This window comes from Garra rufa, chromosome 9, assembly GCF_049309525.1.
Source record: "Garra rufa chromosome 9, GarRuf1.0, whole genome shotgun sequence".
In the NCBI taxonomy this organism is placed as follows: domain Eukaryota; kingdom Metazoa; phylum Chordata; class Actinopteri; order Cypriniformes; family Cyprinidae; genus Garra; species Garra rufa.
Genome location: NC_133369.1, coordinates 13,155,151 through 13,180,331, shown reverse-complemented (window position 1 = coordinate 13,180,331; position 25,181 = coordinate 13,155,151). Strand labels below are relative to the sequence as shown.

General features: G+C 38.2%; 1 protein-coding gene across 1 annotated transcript in view; it reads right to left on the bottom strand.

The window, feature by feature from the left end:
- Window positions 1-25,181, bottom strand: part of LOC141343156 (neural-cadherin) — a 156,564-nt gene that overhangs the window by 35,546 nt on the left and 95,837 nt on the right. The window contains exons 7-14 of the mRNA XM_073847757.1: window positions 23,766-23,934; window positions 22,370-22,540; window positions 21,389-21,561; window positions 18,780-18,947; window positions 5,936-6,185; window positions 2,606-2,733; window positions 2,150-2,336; window positions 1,512-1,655 (exon numbers count right to left, since the gene is read on the bottom strand). Coding sequence (XP_073703858.1) covers window positions 1,512-1,655; window positions 2,150-2,336; window positions 2,606-2,733; window positions 5,936-6,185; window positions 18,780-18,947; window positions 21,389-21,561; window positions 22,370-22,540; window positions 23,766-23,934 — 1,390 coding nt within the window. The remainder of the gene's footprint in view (window positions 1-1,511; window positions 1,656-2,149; window positions 2,337-2,605; window positions 2,734-5,935; window positions 6,186-18,779; window positions 18,948-21,388; window positions 21,562-22,369; window positions 22,541-23,765; window positions 23,935-25,181) is intronic.

Sequence of the window (25,181 nt, the reverse complement as noted above, 5' to 3'; positions counted from 1 at the left end):
GACTGATGATTTGAAAAATTCAAAAATAGTTAAAAGTTAACTATTAAAAAGATAAGCTCAACATAAGTTCACAAATAAAATATATGTGACCCTGGACCACAAAACCAGTCTTAAGTAGCACGGTTATTTTTGTAGCAATAGGCAAAAATACATTGTATAGGTCAAAATGATCAAAAATTAAATTTTTCTTTTATGCCAAAAATCATTGGGATATTAAGTAAAGTTCATGTTCCATGAATATATTTTGTGACGCTCTACCATAAATATATGAAAACTTTTGTTATATATGAAAATTTTTGATTAGTAATATGCATTGCTAAGAATTTCATTTGGACAACTTTAATGGCGATTTTCTCAGTATTTAGATTTTTTGCACACTCAAATTGTTGTATCTCGACAAAATATTGTCCCATCTTAACAAACCATACATCAATGAAAATCTTATTTATTCAGATTTCATATGCTATAAAGATGTATAAAGCTGAATTTTAAAAAAAATTACCCTTATGACTAATTTTTTGGTCCAGGGTCATATATTGTTTAAATTGTTACAGCCTTGTAATAAATATGAAATGCTTAAAAACAAAAAAATATTTTTTAACAAATTCAAAATGTTAATAAAACAACAACAGAATCTGTACAATATGTAACCCGTATTAAACATAGTGCATCAATCTCAACTGAGATTGGGAAAATGTTTTAGATATGTTTTGAAGTCATGGAATAAAGCAGACCACTTTTATGGCACTTACGTGGTGCCATATGGAAAAGAGCACTCATAATAAAAAGAAATTCATACATATGACATGAAGTTGAGTAAATGGCAGAATTCTCAGTTTTAGGTGAACTAAAAAAACTTTTTTTTGTTTGAGTGACAGATAATAGATGAATGAATTTGCGCAGCTTGTTTAATACACTTGTTATTTTCTTTCTCATTTAATCTCTGGTTACGCCACCTGAGCCTCTCGAGAGTTTTGTCAAAAATCTACCATTACTCACTACTTTTATCATCTCAGTATTTTTTTCAAAAGTGTGGCGCTGCCTATTCCGTTCCATTTAAAAAATCTCAATGGTTATTTGCCTGGTCCCTCAGATGTCACGCATCTCATGTAAATTTCGACGCAAAATCTTTCACACAAGGGTTTACTTCCATCATTAAAGAAGGCCTGCTACTTATTTAATTCTTTTTCTTGAAGACAACAAAGTAAAACAAATCAAAGAGACAAACATCAAATGGGGTGCTGAAATTGTTACACCCACATTCACCACAGAGATTTGCTAACAAGCTCAGCACAACAAGGAGCGAATTTTCCACCTAGATTTATTTCGCTCAATTTCTTTTTGCAACCCCTCCTCCTCCGTCTCTGTCAAATATATCAGTGGGCTGTCAGATAGAAATCACTGCACAAACAAACAAAACTAAAACAACAAAATCCACAAACTAAAGACAAGTGACAGGACCACCTCAAGAAGATATTTGATACACCTACACACAACGGGGAAAAAATTACCTTCATCTTCATCGTTAGCTGTAACGGTAATGACCACAAAGCCCACTTCTTTGTCTTCCTCCACGCTGATCTCATATACAGGCTGAGAGAAGGCTGGAGCGTTGTCATTAACATCTGTGACAAAAACCCTCACGTAGGCTGTGTCTACAGGGCAGAAGAGGTGTGCATTACTTCCAGATCACATCAATGCATATAGACTCTCAAGAGAAAAGCCCTTCTTTATGGATAATTCTTTTAGAAATCAAACCAAGATGGGACAACAGAACAAAAACAAAGTCATTGTCATTCACTGTATGATGAAATTTAATTAGCATACAAGCTCAAATGTGAATATGTGTATATATTTGCACAACCATTCAAAAGCATTTCCAAGGACAGCCTTCATAGAAATTATTATTTGTGAAAATTGTATTAAACATCCTAATGACTGTTTAATATTAAAACTGCAGTCTGATTATATTATACGCAGTCAATATTACACAGAAATCCCTTGGATGGCATTAGTTCTTCATTAGGCGTGACTCATTGAAGTCTTAATGAATGGAGTTCATCCTGGAGGCTGGTGTGCCCCGCTGTAATTGTTGGAGGGGGAAACAAAGCGACCGAGGGGTTAAGAAGACATGTTTGATGGATCACACCTGTGTTGGGTTGGCCCTGTTGACCGGGTCGCGCCGACTCTGAGCTGTCCTGAGACTGGACCTCGATCAAGTAGGAGCCTTTCTGCTCACGGTCGAAGGTGGCCCGGGTGTGAATGATGCCCGTGTAGGAATTAATGCTAAAGAATTGCGAGTCGCCACTTTGATCCTTCAGAATGATGTAGTTAATCTAGATAGAAAAGAGTGCCAGACAAGATGAATAAAGCACATTGCATTAAGTATTATAAGAATCAACGCAAGGTAGTTTAAGAGTTTTAAAGCCAATTTAATTGGAGAATCAACATCAAGCACCTGCCAACACCAACAGATGCCACAGGGTTAACACAATGATCTGAGAAAAACCTGACGATGTGTGTTTTCATCTGTTTGTGTCTGTCGGTGCAGTGTCAATTGCCATTTAGAGAGAACCATGTAGGAACAAGCTTAGAAGAGTCTTACCATTCCATGAAGCCCAGAGTCCAGGTCAGTTGCTGAGACCTGAGCAACTGATGTGCCAATCTCCGCACCCTCTGGGACCGTCGCCTCATACGTGGATGACATAAAAAAGGGAACATTGTCGTTCACATCTGAGAAAAGAGTGAAAGCAATAGGTATGGGTTAAATATAATTCTCGTTATAATTCTCATTTTTACAAAATGATATTGATCCTTACATCCCGAGAATCGATTAGACTAGCCTGTTTTTAGTGAATGAACGGAATATTGTAAGGCGCCTTCCATCCAATAAAAAGCTTTGTGCTTTGTTACTTTTGATAACAAAGTCTCATATTGCAAATCATGTCCATTTTATTACAATATTCAAACAATAAATACTGTTTTGGCACTGTATTAATGTGGAGTGACAGGTTGCTGTAGTATCTCAGCGGCAGTGCGAAGTGCACATGAACTGATCAACTCCTCCGCTTTAATACCGGTTATGGCATGAAATAAACATGAATGAACATCTGAATGTATGTTAAAGAAAGAGTACAACCTCTCGAAATCCGTATCCTGTGTCATGTAATCGCTCAATTAGTGTTTTTAACCACGCAAAGACGTCAATATAACAGCCTGTCGAATAACACCACATTTACCTCAGAAAAAGCATATTCAGTGACCATAAATATGTTAGTCAGCTAAAAAACTCTAGAAAGAAGAATTTTGCTTAATATATATCATAATGTAAAAAAACTTGCTTTTAACCAAAATCAGCTCTTTTCACAGCAACCTGTTTTGTTAAATGTCTCTTTAAATGCTAATGAGCTCTGCTCACTCCACCCATCTCTTCTTTAGGTTGATGCGCTGTCCTGTTTACTTTAGCTGCATTTAGCTGCATTCCCTTCAAAAACAAAATTGATCCACTGCATCTTCAGCAGCTCGGATGTCGGGAGTAAATGATGACTACTATGTTCAGTTCTACATCCAACAACAGAAAACTTCAATCGCTTAGGAGTCATTCTTGTCTACGTCCCTGCTCCGGCGTCGAAACAATTGCATGGGAGCGGCCTTGGTCTGTCTGACACAGCCAAGGATCAGAGAACGGCTTGATTGAAAAAGGGGATATTATTTATAGGGATTAAAAATATACCACTGGGTGGATTTTCATCTTTATAGGGTGGTTGTGTACACACACTGCCAACACACATTTATGTTCATACAACATGTAAAAGTGCATGGATTTTGCATCTGATGACCTTTTTAAAATAGTTTTACTTCAAAAATATGCTTTTGCAGTCTTCTTTTAAAAAATACTTCCCACTTGGTTTAATATTTTATCTATTTTTTATATTCAATGGCATTTTTAAGTCACTTTTGAGGTCATTTTTTGGTCTTTTCATCTTTTTTTATTTCAGATTGTGATCACGTTTGGTGTGTGGTTAACTGTGTCTAAGTTAGGCATGAATACATGCAGATTTTAATGTGTGGATTCACTTAATGTGGGTTTATTGTCTGGATTCTCTGCACTTCATAGATTACAGCTCCTCTAAACTAGTTTTTCCGTGGGCTTTTTGTCTCCTTTTCCCTCTATTTCAATCTCCATTTTCCTCTTAATTAATGCTGATGTGGTTTCAAGCGTTGTGTGTCGGTGCCAAAGCTCTTCACTGTTCCTATTACACACACACACCGCTGCTCTACGCCCCCCACCCTCCACCTGTCATGCACTCATCAGCGCTCTGGATTTCCACATACACTCAATGACAGCAGAGAACACTTTTGTGTACAAATGCACAACGCAGGCTAAATGAGCTATGAAGAAAGGGAAAAAAAACATTAGCGTCAGCGGCTCAAACACAATCAGTGGATCAGATCAGACACTGCTGTGCTTCTGAGAAACCGCGCTGGCATGAAATGCTGATTGCTAAACTACCGCAAATGTGTTTACCTCTCTGAGGGCACACAGGCAGCGTGGAACCGGTTGTCGAGGCATATTTGTAGCGCGCTAGTGAGAGGTGTCAACATGGACTATTATCATCGTGTCAGATTTTTGCATTTTTGTTCTCTTTCTTTCTATTTGTCTTACACTAAGTATAAAATAGTAAGGAGTTACCAAGATTTTTAGACATGGTACTATAGTAATGCACTGACAGTGTTACAAAAGACTTAAAGTATATTCCAGAAACTGCGCTTCTTGTGAACTATATACAGTTAAAGTCAAAAGTTTACATACACCTTTCAGAATCTGCAAAATGTTAATTATTTTACCAAAATAAGAGGGATCATACAAAACGCATGTTATTTTTTAGTTAGTACTGACCTGAATAAGATATTTCTCATATAAGACGTTTACAAATAATAGTTGAATTTATAAAAATGACCCTGTTCAAAAGTTTACATATGCTTGATTCTTAATACTGTGTGACCTGAATGGTCCACAGCTGTTTTTTTGTTTGTTGTTGTTTTGTTTAGTGATAGTTGTTCATGAGTACCTTGTTCGTCCTTGTGTTTTTTTTTCAGCACATCTGTGTATTTGAACCCTTTCCAACAATGACTGTATGAATTTGAGGTCCATCTTTCACACCGAGGACAACTGAGGGACTCACATTCAACTATTACAGAAGGTTCAAATGCTCACTGATGCTTCAGAAGGAAAAACAATGCATGCAAGAGCCAGGGGTGTAAACATTTGAACAGAATGAAAATGTGTACATTTTTCTTATTTTGCCTAAATATCCTAGTTTTTCATTTAGTACTGCCTTTCAGAATCTACAGAAGATACCTACATGTGTCCCAGAAGACAAGATAAATTTACCCTGATCTTCAAATTCCAAATGTTTTCACTCCCTGGCTCTTAATGCATTGTTTTTCCTTCTGAAGCATCAGTGAGCATTTGAACCTTCTGTAATAGTTGCAGATGTCCACAGTGTGAAAAGATGGATCTCAAAATCATACAGTCATTGTTGGAAAGGGTTCAAATACACAATTTATTTTTCTGAAGAACAGCGGGTAGTTAACTTTTCAGGACAAACAAGGGACTCACAGTATTAAGAATCAAGTGTTCAACTTTTGAACAGGGTCATTTTTATAAATTCAACTATTATCCTCTCTTGTGGACTGTATGTAAACATCTTTTATGTAAAGTATCCTATTCAGGTCAGTACTAAATAAAAAATAACATGCATTTTGTGTCCTTTTACTTTGGTAAAATCATTTATTGCATATTCATATTGCATATTCTGCAAGGTGTATGTAAACTTTTGACCTCAACTAAATATTCCCCAAATTTGTGGTACTAATATTTATGTTGCATACAATTTTGATGTAATTTATAGAAGATTAGGATATCTCTCACCTGTGATGTTAACATAGACAGTAGTGAAGGAAGCTAGTGGTACAGCCGCCACGTTCTGTACACGCACTCGAAGCGTAAAGAAACGTGTTGTCTCATAGTCCAGATTCTCTGCCACCAAGATAGAGGCCGAACCGTCCCTCCGGTTAGGCTTGATGTAGAAGCGCACAGGCATGTTGGTCTCAGGAACCTGACCTTCCTCCAGGTTGTAAGTCACCCTGGGATCACCAAGAGGGGATGTCGCCTTGATGGTCTGTTTAGGGGGGAAATGAGCTTGGTTATATAAAATTAAATATGGGCTGCATGGTGAAATATTATGTCATGAACAAGTAGTGATGTGCATATGGGTTTGTGTGTGCAATTGGGTTAAAACTGCTTGGATATGCTATAATATTTAATAAGACATTTTCACTTTTTATGAAACACATATTAGATTAAGACATAAACTCCTTTTCCAAAACAGGATAATTAGCATTATTTGTGTGAAGGCATTTGAAATCAGCAGAACTGTCCATCGAGCACCTGCTGACTGCAGCGTGTGAATACATTAGACACGGTTCATCTATAATCCATCCAACTGCTTATCGAACTGATATTGACAGTTAGTAGTAGTAGTTTCCAGACTTCCATCTCACAGACTGTGTCATACTAACAAACCTAAAAAACATAAAGTTACATATGCAGTCAGAAATATACACAGCTTCTCGTCAAGATGGCGCCGCGGATGGCAGCCTCTGTGCTTAGCTCTCCAGTTGTTTTAGTGTTTTTGTTCGTTTTTCCTGTTTTTTGTTCTGCAAACACGATCAGTTTCACCAGAGATGAACTGCTGAACATTCGGCAGAACACACCATATAATCTCCAACCGGTTTTTGATTATTCAGACGTTTTGCTGAACATATTAGTTGGCGGAGCAGCAGCGCTGAGACGCTTTCGGACGCGCAGGAGGGGGAAGTGCGCCGGTGCGCTCGTGAAGCTTCGTCAGCGTGGATTCAGGATGTTGCTGCCCGGCATACATCTGGCGAATCTACGCTCTCTACCCAACAAAACGGACGAACTCATTCTGCTCTCCCGGACAAATAAGGATTTTTCACATTCTGCTGCTCTGTGTTTCATGGAAACCTGGCTGAACGCGGCTATACCGAACAGCGCGATTCATCTACCGGGATATCAGCTGTTCAGAGGAGACCGCGACACAAAATCGACGGGGAAATCGCACGGTGGCGGGACGTGCTTTTACATCAATGAGAGGTGGTGTACAAATGTAACAGTGTTAAAGAAGACGTGCTGTTCTGATCTAGAAGTGCTTTTCATTAACTGTAAACCGTTCTATTTGCCGCGAGAGTTTTGCTCGTTCATTCTCGTGAGTGTGTACGTTCCACCGCAAGCGCACGTAAGCCTGGCGTTGCAGAAACTCTCCGACCAGATCACAGAGACAGAACAACAACACCCGGACTCTGTTTTAATCATTCTTGGGGATTTTAACAAAGCAAATCTCTCACGTGAACTGCCAAAATACAGACAGCATGTTACATGTCCGACCAGAGACAGTAATATAGTTGGACCACTGCTACACCACAATTAAAGGAGCATATCACTCTGTCCCACGGGCAGCTTTGGGACTATCTGATCACTGTCTGGTCCATCTTATACCATCCTACAGGCAAAAACTTAAAACTGCTAAACCTGTAGTTAAGACTGTAAAACGAAACAGAACAGGTCTTACAATCCTGTTTCTATTTGACTGATTGGAGTGTTTTTGAAGCTGCTGCCACCGATCTGGACAAGCTCACAGAGACTGTTACTTCATATATCAGTTTCTGTGAGGATTTATGCATTCCTACCAGAACTTATTTAACATACAACAATGACAAGCCATGGTTTACAGAAAAACTCAGACATCTTTGTCAGGCCAAAGAGGATGCCTACAGAAAAGGGGATAGCGTCTTGTACAACCAGACCAGGAACACACTGAATAAAGAGATTAGAGTGGCTAAAAGGACCTATGCAAAAAGGTTAGAAGATCAGTTCACTTCGAATGATCCAAGTTCAGTGTGGAAAGGCCTGAAAACCATCACAAACAGGACACCACCCCCGTGTACTGAGGCGACTCAATGACTTGCTGAAGACCTGAATGAGTTTTACTGTAGATTTGAAACCCCCTAAACCTGTTCTGATGATCTCTTCACACAACCATTAACACCTCCAGCAACCCCCCTCTCCCCCCTCTCCACTTCTAATCAGCGAAGATGAGGTGCGCCAGGTCTTCAGGAAGAACAAAAGAAGAAAGGCACCAGGACCAGATGGTGGGACACCAGCCTGTCTGAAAACCTGCGCTGATGAGCTGGCCCCCATTTTTTCATAGATCTTTAACAGGTCTCTGGAGCTGTATGAAGTCCCTCACTGCCTAAAACGCTCAACCATTATTCCTGTCCCAAAGAAATCCAAGAAAACAGGACTTAATGACTACAGACCTGTGGCGCTAACATCTGTTGTCATGAAGTCGTTTGAAAAACTGGTTCTGGCTTATCTGAAGGACATCACCGGACCCTTACTGGACCCCCTGCAGTTTGCTTACCGAGCAAACAGGTCGGTGGATGATGCAGTGAACACTGGCTTGCACTTCATCCTGCAGCATCTGAACAGACCAGGGACTTATGTGAGGATCCAGTTTGTGGACTTCAGTTCGGCCTTCAACACCATCATTCCTTCACTCCTCCACACCAAACTAAACCAACTTTCTGTTCCTAGCCCTATCTGTCAATGGATCACCAGCTTTCTGACAGATAGGCAACAGCTGGTGAGACTGGGGAAATTCACATCAAGCAGCCGCACCACCGACACTGGCGCCCCTCAAGGTTGTGTTCTATCCCCATTGCTCTTCTCCCTCTACACCAACGACTGCACCTCTAAAGACCCCTCTGTCAAGCTCCTGAAGTTTGCAGACGACACCACGGTTATCGGCCTCATTCGGGACGGTGACGAGTCTGCCTACAGACAGGAGGTAAAAGAGCTGGCTGTCTGGTGCAGTCACAACAACCTGGAGCTGAACAAGCTCAAAACTGTAGAGATGATAGTGGACTTCAGGAGGAACCCCCCTGCACCTTCCTCACTCACCATCATGGACAGCACTGTGGCTACAGTGGAGACATTTAAGTTCCTGGGATGTTTCATCTCCCAGGACCTGAAGTGGGACACTCACATCGACTCCATTGTAAAAAAGGCCCAACAAAGGTTGTACTTCCTTCGCCAGCTGAAGAAGTTCAACCTACCACAGGAGTTACTGAGACAGTTCTACTCAGCCATCATCGAGTCTGTTCTGTGCAGAGAACGGTTCGGTCTGCTGAGAGGATTATTGGTGCTCCCCTGCCCACCCTTCAAGAACTGTATACATCCAGAGTGAGGAAAAGAGCTCATAAAATCACTCTGGACCCCTCACATCCAAGCCATGCCCTCTTTGAACTCTTACCATCCGGCCGGCGCTACAGAGCCCCAAAAATCAGGACTACCAGACGAATGAACAGTTTTTTCCCCCAGGCAATCCACCTTATGAACAGTTAAAATGTTCCTCCCATTGTGCAAAAAATGTGTGGAATAATCTGACATCTACTGCTACCACCTCCACCCTAACACATCCCTGCATTCCATCCTATCACCTATAGCACAACTGTACATACATATTTATTTGTCAATTTATTTTTTACAAATTATTATTATTATTTTCTATTTTTATTTTTGGTCTATTTATGCTTACATATGTGTAATTTTTCTTATTCTTTTATTTTTATTGTCTGTGCGTCTCTGTGTACTGGAAGCTAATAACACTGAAACAAATTCCTTGTATGTGCAAGCATACTTGGCAATAAAGCTCTTTCTGATTCTGATTCTGATATTGCCAAAAGTATTGGGACATCCCTTCTAATGAACATGTTTGACAATTTTAGTAATTTCCATGAGTACAAATCTCAATGTTTAAGCATATAATGATATTCTAGGGAATTGTGTGCTTCTAATTTTATAGCAACAGTTTGGATAGGAGCCTTTTCTATTCTAACGTGACAATGTGCATAAGGCAATGTTCATAGAGAAATTATTGATTCAGTCAGCGTGGAAGAACTTGACTGGTCTGGATAAAGCCAAGTCCTAATCCAAGCTGAACACCTTTGGTCTGACTTTAAATGCAGACCTTGAGCTAAAAACTCATCACCAAACACCAATGATTGTATGTATGGGTACACAAATTTTTGTGACTAATCTAAAACTGTTGCAACAGTTTTTTTTAAGTATGTTTAAGTATGTTTCCATATTTGTTGCCACAGTTTCTGAAGTGCCTTTTTCTGTTCTAAAGAAGGGGGTGTCCCGATACTTTTGTCCCATGTAGTGTATGTACAAGTCATTGGTGTTTGGTGATGAGTTTTTGGCTCAAGGTCTGCATTTAAAGTCACACCAGAGGTGTTTAGCCAGGATTAAGACTTGGCTTTATACAGACCAGTCAAGTTCTTCCACACTGACTGAATTAATAATTTCTTTTTGAACCTTGCCTTATGCACACTGTCATGTTAGAATAGAAAAGGGTCCTGTCCAAAGTGTTACTACAAAATTAGAAGCACACAATTCCCTAGAATATTACTATATGCTTAAACTTTACGATTTGTACTCATGGAGATGACTAAACTAGTCAAACCTGTTTATTAGAAGGGGGTGTCCCAATACTTTTGGCAATATAGTGTATTTTAAAACCATAATTATAACATTACTTATAATTTAATCAGAGCAGTATTTTTTTCTGGCTCAAAATCAATAATTTAATTTATCCTAATATACCTAATATACTATATTAACTGCAAAATAACAGTAATTTAACCAGTGATGGACATCTGCATTTGTTTTACTATAAAAACTATGTCAAATTTAACTACTGTTTGGCTGTTAACCTGAATAAATGAACACTTTTTATTATTATCATACCTTGGCTGTGCAACCCTAAAAGTGTACTGCCACAACCTGAAAGCCAAAGTCATTGTTTATTCGCTGTTTGGCCGAAAACACGTGCATAGTACTTGGATACAAGACATACTGTACAGACGATTTTGGCTTGGAAAATCCAATATTACAGCTGGAACTTGTCTGCGAACTGAAACTCATTTAACCCAAAACACCATCAAGCAAATGACACTGTAAAGCAAACAAAACATTCCAAAGACAATACAGCCAAAGGCACAGCAAAGCCAACAGTTAAAAGTCAAAGAGAAAGTCCCTAAACCATGTATGGTCAACCAGAGTAATGAATGCTTGGCGTACAGCACAGGTTATAAAACTTCGGCGACAGAGAAAAGGGCTGAAAAGTCAGAGGAAAATAAAGGTGCATGGAGAGAGAGAAAGAGATGGAGAAATGACGAGTTATAGAAGGAGAACTCTGTGTGTCAGAGAACATGGGTCCAGTCAGCCATTAAATCAACCCTGGCCATGGTTTTGAGAGCATCCGCCCACTGCAACTCAGAAAACAAGTACGTTAAAAGCTCTGTGGCTTTTGCTTCCTGCTTTTAAGGGTCACTTTGCCATCCGGTATATGTCCCCCAATAGAAATGACCTATTCAGTGAACTTATTTGCCACAGTCACTTTGACAGAGCTCCACTAACTTCCCTGACCTTTGCTTCTCTGACAGTGCCACTGTTTCTCAATGCTGATGCAGATCTCTTTAAGATTTGTCAGGACCCACTAAATTCTGATATATGTAATAGAATTATAAAATAATTTACTCACTCTTAAAGGATTAGTTCACTTCCAGAACAAAAATATACAGATAATCTGCTCTCCCTGTTGTCATCCAAGATGTTCATGTCTTTCTTTCTTCAGTCGTAAAGTAATTATGTTTTTTGAGGAGAACATTTCAGGAATTATCTCCATATAGTGCACTTTAATGTTGCCTGCTAGTTTGAACGTCCAAAATGCAGTTTAAATGCAGCTTTAAAGGGCTCTAAACAATCCCAGATGAGGAATAATGGTCTCATCTAGTGAATCTGTCGTTTTCTTTAAAAAAAGTGTATACTTTTTACCCTCAACTGCTTGTCTTGTTTAGCTCAGCCATGCGTATTCGGGTCAATACAGGGTCAATACAGTTAGGGTAGGTCGAAAAAGTACAGACCCACTGTTTACAAAGTACAAAGTCAAACCCCCTTTACAAAAAAGGTAAAACAGCAATGTAGGAAATGTAGAAAATGAGATGGGACATACCCTATCTGTATTGACCCTGATTGCACAGAGTAAGCATGCGCATAGCTTTTCTTTTCTTTTTTTTTTAGAAAATGACTAATCGCTTTGTAAGATAAGTACTTTATTCCTCAGCTGAGATCATTTAGAGCCCTTTGAAGCCCTTTAAAGCTGCATTTTGGAAGTTCAAACCATTGAAGTCCATTGTATGGAGATAATTCCTGAATTGTTTTCCTCAAAAAACATAATTTCTTACGACTGAAGAAAGAAAGGCATGAACATCTTGGATGACAATGGGGTGAGTACATTGTACATTTTTGTTCTGGAAGTGAACTAATCCTTTAGGCCATCCTATCCATTCTTCTTTCAGATGAATACAATCAGAGTTATATTAAAAAATGTCCTGCCTCCTCCAAGTTTAATAATGGCAGTGAATGGCGGTCGAGATTTTGAAGCCCAAAAAAGTGCATTGATCCATCATAAAAAGTACTCCACAAGGCTCCATATTTAAAACTTTATAAATCACAGTACCTAGCTTCCACTAACTGTCATATGCATGTTCACGAAGAAAAAATGGTTCTGTAATGCCTTATGCTTTCAAAATGTATAGATAAAAAAAGTGTCAAAAAGGGCATTTGTGGCCTGAAATGGTCGCTCACACACTCTCAACACATGCCAAACAGGATATTTTACTGCTATGTGACATCAAAAAGCTCTTAGAAGTTAACTAGGCTGGTGCTCTTGTCAATTGGGACATCTTGTCTTCACTTCAAAACACTTGACTAATTCTTCATGTAGTTGACATTTTTATCCAAAGTGACTGACGGGGACAATCCATCTGGAGTAACCCAAGGTTAAGTGTTTTGATCAAGAGTACAATGGTAATATTTCACAGATCAACCATTGTGGGATTTGAACCTACAGGCTTTCATTTACCAGCCCACCACACCATTCTTTTGGTTAACCACCCGTGGGGTTAAACTATTCATACTAGCGAAAGTTCCCCTATTCAGCTAAACAGAAATCTGGTCAACTTTCAAATCCCAACCTGTCTAATCTTCCCTCCAAGAGTTTATTAGCGGACGTCTCTCAGGCTTGATGAGAACGGCATTCTCATTATCCATACACACGAACAAGGCCCTTTAAATTACATCCTCAAGGTTGCAATTACTGCTTTTGAAAATGTGTTAATTAGCATTCCTTGAGATAATACCACAATGAGCTGACTGATATTTAAATTTTTAATTAGTTAGACAGAGAGACAGATAGATAGATGAAGAAGAAAGGCGAGGGGGGAGGAAGTGAGAGCGAGAAATGAATAGGAGCACTCGACGCACAACAAGGCTACTCAGTGTTGCTAATGAATGCATTATACTGTTTAACAAGCCTAATTTGTATTTAGAGTTCTGAGGATGAATTAGCATGAAGGCTCCCAATGCACAGAACAGATTTGAACAGCCAGTTGCTACAGTTATTTCACATTAGGGAGTTCATACTGTATTTGGAGGGTTGAAGCGAAAGAGAGTTCGACTGTAATTGTTGTAAAGCGCTTTGTTTTTCAAGTCATATTACGGGGAACATCGGTGTTAGAGTTCGGCCGTCGGCGTGGGCGTCGAAGGGAGGGAAATAGAGACACGCGAAAGGAAGGATAAAGAAAATGAGGTTATTTGTCCAATTGTCAAGGTGCGTTCCATTAACAAAGGCAGTGATTGCATCTGAATACTTGTGCGACCTGTGTTTTGAAACCCCTCGACTGCAATTATAATCATTCCAGCCAACTAAAAGAAGTGTGGAGGGGCTGACGAAGTAGTGGTTGACTATGAAAAGATGAAACTCAACGGAGAGCAGGAGGGGGGGGGGGGTGGGGGTGATAAAAAGCTCTGAGGAACAACACTTATCTTGTTTTCTGACTGAAAAGACACTGAAGGTGACCTCCAGGTACATCCTCCATTAGCAGAGCTATGAGAGTGGGCAGGGACGCACAGATCTGCTCTGACACACTGCCCCCAGGACCATCACCTTCATATGCACACTGTGCCAAACTAAATGCTAACACACACACACCCAGGCATGCAGAAACCTGTCTACAAACTCAAAAGCTGAGACTACAGATAACTTAGTGAGGATATACAACAATGCTTGTCTAATGCAACTAAATTTTCACACTAGTCATGGCTGATCAGTGCTGGTTTGGTACTAGTCTAGCTACATTTATTCATTAAGCAGACAATTTTATCTAAGCGACCTACAAAATACAAGTAATTCATTTTAAGGAGGCAATAAAACAAGAAGCACTAACAAAACGAAGATTCAAATTCAAAAAGAGGGATTTTTAGGACATTTTATTCGTCCAAAGGCATCTTTCCATTCTTTTCTCCTCTTTTTATTGGTAGGAAAGCAGTGAAGACTTACATTACACATTGCTTCTCTTGTTGCCCTTTGACTGAAAATTACAACCAAAAGCCGCACAATGTGGCATTGTATCAGTATTTTATTTTCTGTGTTGTGCTGTGGTAAAAATAGCAACAGGTAGCAACAGTAGCTCACAGAGTGCAGCAATTTGATGCCATCAAAATGATTGCGCCCCGCATTATTCAAAATATGTTTAAAATGATGTGAGTTTTTAAAATAACCGAAACCTTACAAGGAGTTTTTACTACATATTTCAGTAAAAGACATCATTTACATTACATTAAGCCATGCAAGTCTTGCTCTGGGGGACATGAAATTTTGTGAAAATGATCAAAAACGTTCTTCAAAAAATGCAGGTGCGGAAAGAATTAAAGAAACAGTTAACTCAAAAATAAACGTTTACGCTTCTGTGGTCTGATGTTCAAGATGTTCATCTGTGGTCTCATGTCAACAAAGAAACTGTTTACAAAATCAGAAGTAACCGCACAAAAGAACTGAAAGAGACAAAGTAGTAGCTGATGAGATCCAGTGCAGAAAGCTGTTCAAAAAACATGTCTGAATGATAAGATGGGTAATGGCACTCCCAGCAAAATGAGCACAGCCTGAGGTGCCATGAAATTAGCAATAATTAGAAATCATCTCATTACACAGCAATGGCATCCGAAAGAAAAAGCTGATCAGAGATGCCTTGCGGTGGCACTTTTTCAGTGGCCGTCATAAAATACGCTTCATTGCGGTCACATTGGATATTTTGCCCTAGAAGTGACAGTTTTACTTACACTGCTAATACCCTGCTATTAACAGAAATCATGCTGTCTAGAGGATCAGATTATATAAATACATTCATTTATATATTTAAATTACATATATGTATATATACATATAATGCAACATCTGTGTGAGTAAACGTCTATACTTCAAGTTGAGAATATTTAGTTCAGAGCAAAGCCTGGTATAAATATGAAAGTAGTGTAATTTAGAATGCTATTAATATAAGCGATAATGTTAAGTAATATAAATAATTGAGTGAAATGAGTTCTATAGACGGAGATTAGAGAGATAAAGTACATCTGTATTATAATACACAACATGCGGCGTGTGGAACAGTACATTAGGACGATATTAATTTTCTTTGACAGGGATGCTAACAGAAGCCCCCAGAGGAGGGCGGGCTGTCAGGAGATGAATGCAGTTAACTGAGCTTCATGCTGCTAGTAAAGTCCCGGCCAATTAGAAACTACTACGCAACATGCCGTTTTAGCTCTTTTTCCCGTTCTTCATCTCCACGAATACACAAAATCAAAGGATTCAAGCAAATTGTGGATGTGCATATAGTAAATCTCTGTTCCAAAACCTAGAGCATTGACTACATAGTTGCTGTCTAATGCAAAGACAGTAAATCAGTACAGATTGTGCCTATCTTGGATATATGTTTTAATTAAGTTTGTCACAGTGCTTGAACAAGCCATCTTTTGATCAAGTCTGTTTAAGTACTGTTTAAAAGCTGTCTAGGTAGGCAGCTAAGTAGGGTTTAGAACAGAATATCTATCTATGAGTGTGTCTTTGACTTCCCATTCAGTGTAAACCCTGTAGCTCTTTACAAACAGGTTAGTGAAAATGACTAGCGAAGCAGTCCGTGCACTAAAACCCATGCCGAAGCAACCACCCTTTACAAGCCAGCGGGGAACGAAGGTATTTTAAGATCAAACATCCCACCTAAGCCTATTTTACATCCTGTGGCAACGTGAAGAGGAGAACATTCCCGCCACAGTGTGTGCCACCGAGGACTGCTAAGACAGATGCGGAGGTTCACACAGATTGCAGAATAGCTGGCAGCAGCCAGAGGAAGCCGCTGATGTCAGGGAAACACAGTGACTCCAGCAAGAACTCCTCCTGGCACTCTTCACTGATAAATCTGCTGTATGTGAGGAAAACGGACTCAGAGGACTGGCCTTTTCGCCCCTTTTGAATGAATTAGAATGGAATGTTCAGACAAGCAGTCTGCTTGAGTTTGCTGGACAGATGAGGTTGTTTGTGGATGCTGATCTCTTGGTGGGTACGAGCTCCCAGACGAATGTAAAATGTGACAGCGAATGAAACAGGCTGAAATAGCAAACAAGATGAAGGCTGGATAAGATGTGACAAGCCTCAGCGGTAAGGAAGTCACAACACTCTACCTTTGCTTATCAACAGCACAACAAAGCAAGAGGCACTGTGAGTGAAAACCACTCCTCTGTTTCAAAAACCAGTCAACTGCATTTAAAGACATCACAGATGCAGTCCTGATGCAAAGGCTGTTACAGAAAGCATGACTTGCTTTTGGTTAAACCCAGAATTGCAGATAAGGCAATGCCAGAATTACCTTAGACAAGCTTAGTGAAAAAGAACTTAATATGGTAAGTGAGAAAGATCTTAATAACAATTGTACTTATAATTCAAAGAACAGACTATTTGTTTTTACTATGTATTGTGAATAGTCATGCTTATGTCATTTTTCTCGCTTCACCTGTAATGAAATCAATAGTGAGTCAAGTATCTTGTGCACTATTTGTATGACACACATGAATTGCTATGTTGAGCATTTCACATATTGCAAGGAACACACACACACACACACACACACACACACACACACACACACACACACACACACACACACACACAAACAAACAAACAAACAAACAAACAAACAAACAAACAAACAAACAAACGTGTGTGTGTGTGTGTGTGTGTGTATGTATATGTATATATGTATATATGTGTGTGTGCACATATAAACATATTTAATTAATTAAAAGGTACAATAAAGACATTATTAATGTTACAAAATTTAGAAAAGGTTGTTCTTTTAAACTTTCTGTTTATCAAAGAATACTAAAAATGCTTGTGGTTTCCACAAAAAATAAATAAATAAATAAATAAGCAGCACGACAGTTTTCTTCATTTATAATATTACGATTTCTTCAAGTTTCTTCAGCACCATGTCAGCATATTAGATCATGTAACACTGAAAAATGAAGTAAAGGTGCTGAAAATTCAGCTTTGCCAACACAGGAACATAAAAGCCATTGAATTTTTTTTTAAATTGTAATAATATTTCACAGTATTGCTATTTTAACTGCATTTTTGATAAAAAAAAAAAATGCAGCCTTGGTAAGAATAAGAAAAAAACAACTTACTAACATGAAAACAATTTGCCAACCCTTAACCTTTATTATATATTACTTGAACAGTTACAGGGTAGTTGCAGGACTTCTAATCTTAGGACTTGTTAAGACTTTTTTTAAAAACCTGCACAAATAAAATTAATATATTATTAAGGTTTTCACGTAACAAAAAGTTTTATAAAATGACAACCTTCACATTTCAGCCTTTAAACCATTTTCATGAAAATGGATGTGTCAAAAGTATCAGTTATTATACTAATTTAAACAATTATTATCAATGAATTGTTATATTAATTCAATAACATATAAATATGTCTTTGTGTCTTAACTGTTTAGATTTTTCTAATGCATTATCTTCTTGTCTACCTACCATTTCACATTTACAACTCTGCATGTTTGCAGCATTAAAATTTTCACATTGGTTTGAACAAAACTGGCAGAGAGGCTGCAAAATCATTCTCTGCCAGCAGGTGGCGCTTTTGGAATGGAAGAAATATAGCAGTTTACCTAGTAACTGCAGTACCTAGCTTTATTATGGCAATGTGTTTCTCCTTAATAGTCCAAAACAAGTCGAATAAGGCGCAACCATCCACAATAAAAAGTGCCGGACATGGCTCCGGGGGTTGAATTAAGGTCTCCTGTAGTGAATCGGGCTGATGACATGGGATGTCGGCATTGCGCATGCGTCTGTGAGTCTTGTAAAAATGAAATGTTTGTTTACAGGAGCAAAAGAAGCAATGTTTCCTTACTTTAGCAAAAGAAAACCAGCCTCCTCTTGGCTTATATCGAAATCGTCTGACATCTTGCTTTACAAATCCTCGTTTTGTAAGACAGTTTGCACAATCAAGATTCAAATAATTATTATGTTTTAAATATGGATATTTTTCTTACAAAAATGCATTGATTTGCTACAGTAGGGTTTCACAGGAACAGCTGCACAATCTGATTGACTTTGATGTTACATGTTTTTTAATTATGAACTGTGGTGGTTGTACTTTGTGTTTGTGTACACTCTTATAGAAAGCATATAGGAAACTGCAGTGGAATAAGAATGTCTCACCACTATTTTGGTGTCGCGCGGTGTGTTCTCCGGGATCGTGACCCAATATTCCGCCTGTTCCCACTGCGGGGGCTGGTTGTGCACATTGGTGATGATGACAGTGAGGTCGACCGAGCTGCTCCGGCTCCCTCCGTCTGTAGCGATGATCTGCTGGCTGATCCGTGATGTCTGTCAGGACGAGAGACAGGTGATATAATCCAGCCTAGGGGCTTATCAGCATACACTGAAATAATACAGGTTGTCACTGATACCGGTGAAGACGGGTGAAGTTTTTTTGTCAACGGGGGTTCGGAGATGAGAGAAATCCCTGATACTTCCACCTGAAGAATTGGTCTCCATTATCCATCGGATGTTTCACATCCAGAACATCATGTACAGCAGCTAAGACTCAAGATGTGTGCTTTTTTAATTTGCTTCAAATGACTCCTAATAATTTAAAAGCACTTCTAAGATTGAGTCAGCAATAAACTTTGCTTAACTGGCTTCAAAATTTTGTCTTTTTCAGGTCAGAAAGAGGAAAAGGAAGATGCAGACTGATGGAGAATGAGAGGAGGTAGGAATAACAGTAGGGGGGCAGTTTGATGTTGTCAATTTGAAGACAGGTGAGTTTAGTGTGGGTGACATCGTCTGCCTTTCTAAAACTGATCCACTTGGACATGAGTGACGCAAGGCAGTCAGAGTGAAAAACATGGGCCAGATGTACAGTATACACATCTTAATGACCTACTCTGAGGAAACTGCAATCACATCCATTTCTGTTAAGATGTTAAAAGCAGAGTAGTTCTGGACATGAACCGTGCATTAATAAAGTCCAGTCTCTAATGCTTTTCCTGAAGACTGCCATCACTTATGACTCTATAAACAGGATGCAGGAGATTTCACCGGAGCATGGCCTGTCTTTCTGTCTGGCCTCTGTATGCACATATAGCGTTTTAATGTCAAATCAACTCCAGAACTCTCAAAGCTTATATATCCAGCATTGAAATGACACAGACAGCCATTCGTGGGCAGAAAAGTGAAGACGGTGGCATTTCTGCCCAGACCAAACAACACACACATACGCAAGAATAGATGTTTCTTCAACTATGTAAACTTTTGTTCTTAAAGACTTAAAATAAAAACATATTTCATGCCATAACAGTCATATAAAAAAATAAATTGTTTTTTTCAATTATCATATGTTTATGATTGATCTTTATAGTCAAGGATTAAAAGTCTAGGTCTTAGTAAAAGGTCACAAAACAGATGAAAAAAATAAGTTTCAATATAACAAAAAGAAAAAGTAAAGAACATATTTGTATGCCTATTATCACAGAATGCTGTTCCTCCGGATTTAAGGTTTGTATGGATATATATAGCATCTCTTTGGGACCCTACCATGTTTAAAAGTTGTATCAGCGATTTCTAGCCTAAAACATAAAGTGTCAATTTCAGCTGACCTTTCATCACGATCCGCTCACTGCCTGCCCCATAAATTGTCTGTGAAAAAAACGCGTCTCTCTGGTCAGCCTAGGGTCCGAGATATGCCAAAAAAACAATCGGCGCTATCAACTATTCCACAGATAAACAAACAGTGTTCCAACCAATCAGCGTCAGGGGTTTGGTGTTGTGGACTTTCGCTGTTTGTTTATCTGTGGAAAGGTTGGTAGTGCCGATTGTTTTTTTGGCATATCTCGGACCCTAGGCTGACCAGGGAGACGTGTTTTTTTCACAGACAATTTATGGGGCAGGCAGCGAGCGGATCGTGATGAAAGGTCAGCTGAATTTGACACTTTATGTTTCAGGCTAGAAATCGCTGATACAACCTTTAATATGCAAAACTTTTGAGGATTTAAAACACACACATGCAAGACAAAGTACCTGTATTACAATAAGCAGGAGTTTTCTCAGCAGGAATGAGTGCATGTGATCTTTAAACATAAGTTTGTTCATGCAAGTGTGCATATGTGTTTACTTAGCTGTACTTTAGGGACAAAAAGAAAGGTTAACTAAAACTGACAAACCTCAAAGATATGTGACCCTGGACCACAAAAACAGCCATATGAGTCAATTTTTTTAAATTGAGATTTATACATCATCTGAAAGCCAAATAAATAAAAGCTTCCATTGACATATGATTTGTTAGGATAGGACAATATTTGGCCAAGATACAACCATTTGAATATCTGGAATCTGAGTGTGCAAAAAAATGTAAATATTGAGAAAATCACCTTTAAAGTTGTCCAAATGAAGTTTTGATATATTTACGGTAGAAAATATACTAATTATCTTCATGGTACATGATTTTTATTTAATATCCTAATGATTTTTGTACAAAAGAAAAATTGACCCAAAGAATAATTTTGACCCATAATGCATTGTCGGCTATTGCTACAAATATACTTGTGCTACTTATGACTGGTTTTGTTATCCAGGGTTACATATAAATATATTATAGTTTATATAAATATAATGCTACATGCAACTGAATTTATTTAATCATATATATATATATATATATATATATATATATATATATATATATATATTAGGGTCTGTCCACCCAATAGAAGTCTATTCCATGTTCCCATTTTGGAAGCCTGGAAAAGATGTGTTTACAGTATGCATACCTGTGAAATAGGCTGGTTGACATAGATCCATCCTGTGCTGGGGTTTATATGAAAGTAAGCTGGGTTCTGCTGGGACAGAGAGTATGTAATAGCCGCATTGGTGCCCTGGTCATCATCATGAGCTGCCGCCCTCAGAAAGCTTGTCCCAACCGGCGTGTCCTCTCGCAGGAAGTCTGGCATACACAGGGTTAACACGGGCATCAACAAAAACAAATAACAACAGTCTAAAAACAAGCAATGCCTGCTGCTGTTAAAATCTGCCTGCTGTTAAAAAAAAAACAGAATGCGCGTCCCAGAAATGTTTCAATCTTTCCCTTTAATTGTTAATGAGCTTTCTCAGTACCGCTTTTAATGTGATGAAAAGGAATCCTGACATCAAACTTACTGAACTTGCATTTGCAATTATAAATAATATGACTTAGAAGAGCACAGCAAATTCTCACACATCTAGGCTAAGCGGGCTTTCCAGGATTGCATCCGATTGCATCTAAAAATGATTTGTGATGTGTTTATACTGTGTTCAGCGCATTAAAGCTCACCTTGCTCAGACTGTTATGCATTTTTAATACTGAGGTTTAATGTGTATTGACTACACTCAAGAATCCTGGACTTGAGAATTTGTTAAGCTTGCAAAATCCTTACTGCTGTTAAGTGCAGTGGTAAAGGTCCATGTATAAATGTTTAAAGAGTCTACAGCTACAACCTGAGTTTCTGGGACTATGTTACAAACGTGTTTTTGCTCTTCTATCACTACTTTATATACGCTTACAGCAGAGAAACAGATCTTAAGTATCGTCAACAGATCCTATCACTACAGAGGACCATTTGAAAGATTACATACCATAATATCACTACATAACAAGCTTTTACTTGAGGATTTACAAATAGAAAAACCTACTGCCTTGTACACTGTAGCTAACATTGACATCAGTTTGACCAGGTCTTCCATAAGAGTTCTAAACATTGTCCAGTGGTTCTTACATTGGTAGCGGCTGTTCTCAAATTTGGGGTCGTTGTCGTTCTGGTCAGCGATGAGGACAGTGATCTGACAGATGCCGATGAGGGGCTCCTGTGCCTGGTCTGTTGCTGTGACTGACAGCGTATACTCTCTTTGCCTCTCTCGGTCAAAACTTACCGCTGTACTGATTACACCTGCGCAACAAACACAATGCACATTTAATTGCATTTCTTTGGTGAATTGCTATTTTATAGATTTCACAACAAGTTTAATGCAACTAAATGCCATGAATTTGTGACCTTTTTTATATTAATAAATATATCTTTTTCTTTTTTTAAATTTGTATTTTATTAAATAGAAATAATATTGGAGCTAAATATTTTCAAATAAATGCAATAATTGTTTGTGTTACATACCACACCGTTCAAAAGTTTGGCCTAAGATTTTTTATGATTTTTGAAAAAGTCTCTTATGCTCATCAAAGTTTTGTTTATTTGATCAAAAATACATAAATTTTACTGGAATTAAAATAACTGTTTTCTATTTTAATATATTTTAAAACATCATTTATTTCTGTGATGCAAAGCTGAATTTTCATCAGCCATTACTCCAGTCTTTCGTGTCACATGCCTCTTCAGAAATCATTCTAATATGCTGATTTATTATCAATGTTGGAAACAGTTGTGCTTAATATTTTTTGGAACCTATGATACCTATGATTTGTCAGGATTCTTTGATGAATAAAAATGTAAAAAGAACAGCATTTATTCAAAATTGAAATCTTTTCTAATAATATAAGTCTTTACTATCACATTTTACCAATTTAACACATCCTTGCTGAATAAATCTATCATTTATTTCTAAGAAAGAAAGAAAGAACAATATTTACTGACTCCAAACTTTGAACAGTAGTGTATATTGTCAGAAAAGATTTCTATTTTAAATAAATGCTGTTCTTTTTAACATTTTATTCATCAATAAATCCTGAAAAAGTATCACAGGTTCCAAAAAAAAGCAGCACAACTGTTTCCAACATTGATAATAAATCAGCATATTAGAATGATTTCTGAAGGATCATTTGACACTGAACAAGAGAGTAATAATGCTGAAAATTTAGCTTTACATCACAGGAATAAATTCTATTTTAAAGTATATAAAAAATTTAAATCACTATTTTAAATTGCAATGACATTTCACAATATTCCAGTTGTTTAAATCAAATAAACACAGTCCTGATGAGCAGACAAAAATCTTACTGATCCCAAACTTTTGAACAGCAGTGTGCATTCCAATGGTGTCCAAGAATAAAGAAATGCATTCTGCTTATGTTTAAAGAATGAGGCCCATTGACTAGAAACACGTGGCAGCTCAGGTTCACTTGCATGTAATCAATGATCTGGTAAAGAAGGAAGGAAATACCTGTGTCAGGGTTGATAGTGAACCCGGGTGAGGCCCCATCCCTTTGCATTATCCCGTACTTGACCTCCCCGTTGACCCCTGTGTCGGCGTCATGAGCCTGCACGCGCAGGACAAAAGTGCCTGGAGGCTGATTCTCCAGGACCAGTGCATTCACGCTGTAGTTGTGGCACTTTAAAAGGAACAAAACCAGAGTTTTGAGTCAGATATGGATAAGGATACAAGAAATGCCAGAAATACGTTCTTGGCAAAGGCCAATATCAAGAGTTCAAACAAAAACTAAACAGTACTAAATCATTGCTGAACATATGAATCCTCATATTAATAAATAAAGAGCAAGAAAAGTGGGAACAGGACACCAAGACGACAAAATGACGACAGTTTGCATTTAGAAGAAAGTGTTTATGAATTCCTCTTTTGAGGTCCATAAAAGTAGCACACACACTGATAATGAGGCCTCAACCTCCTTCTTCCTCCTCCTCCGCTTGCTTTCTCATCATGCTCTCATTACAGAGCGGGCATCTGGCAGGGTGTCCTGGTGAGCGGTGCCCACGAGGGAGCGGCATGTCAACTTAAGGCGATTAATCAAGTGACTAGATCGATACCAGGGCTAAAAGCTGGAATTAGCTTCCCTCCCAGCCTCTGAAGAGAATTCTCACTGCGCTTTGCACTTCACACCTCTCATTGTCTTTCGACTCACCCTTCTGAGAGGGCTTAGGGAGGATTTCTCAGTTTAGCAAGGGAAAAGACTTGAACAGATAGTCTATTGCCGTAATCTGCGATGCTATTAGGAGTGCCGGCAACTGGTGACTACAAAGCAGGGCGAGGGTTTGCATTTGGCTGAATGTCGAAAAAGCATGTGGGGCAATGCTTCGGGTGAACCTAATAACCTCACATGGTCATACTGCATTTTAAAATCAAAACAAAAAGGCTATGAACATTTTTTGCATTGTGAAAGTTTTCATTACATTTCTATGGAAACCTGTTTTCGCTACAGAATAAAGAAATAAAAAATGTAATTGCAAATTGCTTTTTATCTAACAAATTCAGACTTGTTTTCTCTTTCTTGTGATTCTGAGTTCATATCTTACAATTCTGACTTTTCTTCTCAGAAATGGCAGATATAAACTCAAGAAAATTGCAACACAGTTTATACCCGGAGTTTTTATCTAGTAGTTGTGATAAAAAAATTTGAATTGTTAAATGTAATCCTGGACTACAAAACCAGTCATAAAGATCATTTAAAAAAAATAAAAAATATAATAAATAAGCTGAAATCTGAATAAATAAACTATCCACTGATGTATGGTTTGTTAGGATAGGACAAAATTTGAATGAAATACAACAATTTGAAAATCTAAATATTGAGAAAATCGCCTTTAAAGTTGTCCAAATGAAGTTCTTAGCAATGCATATTAT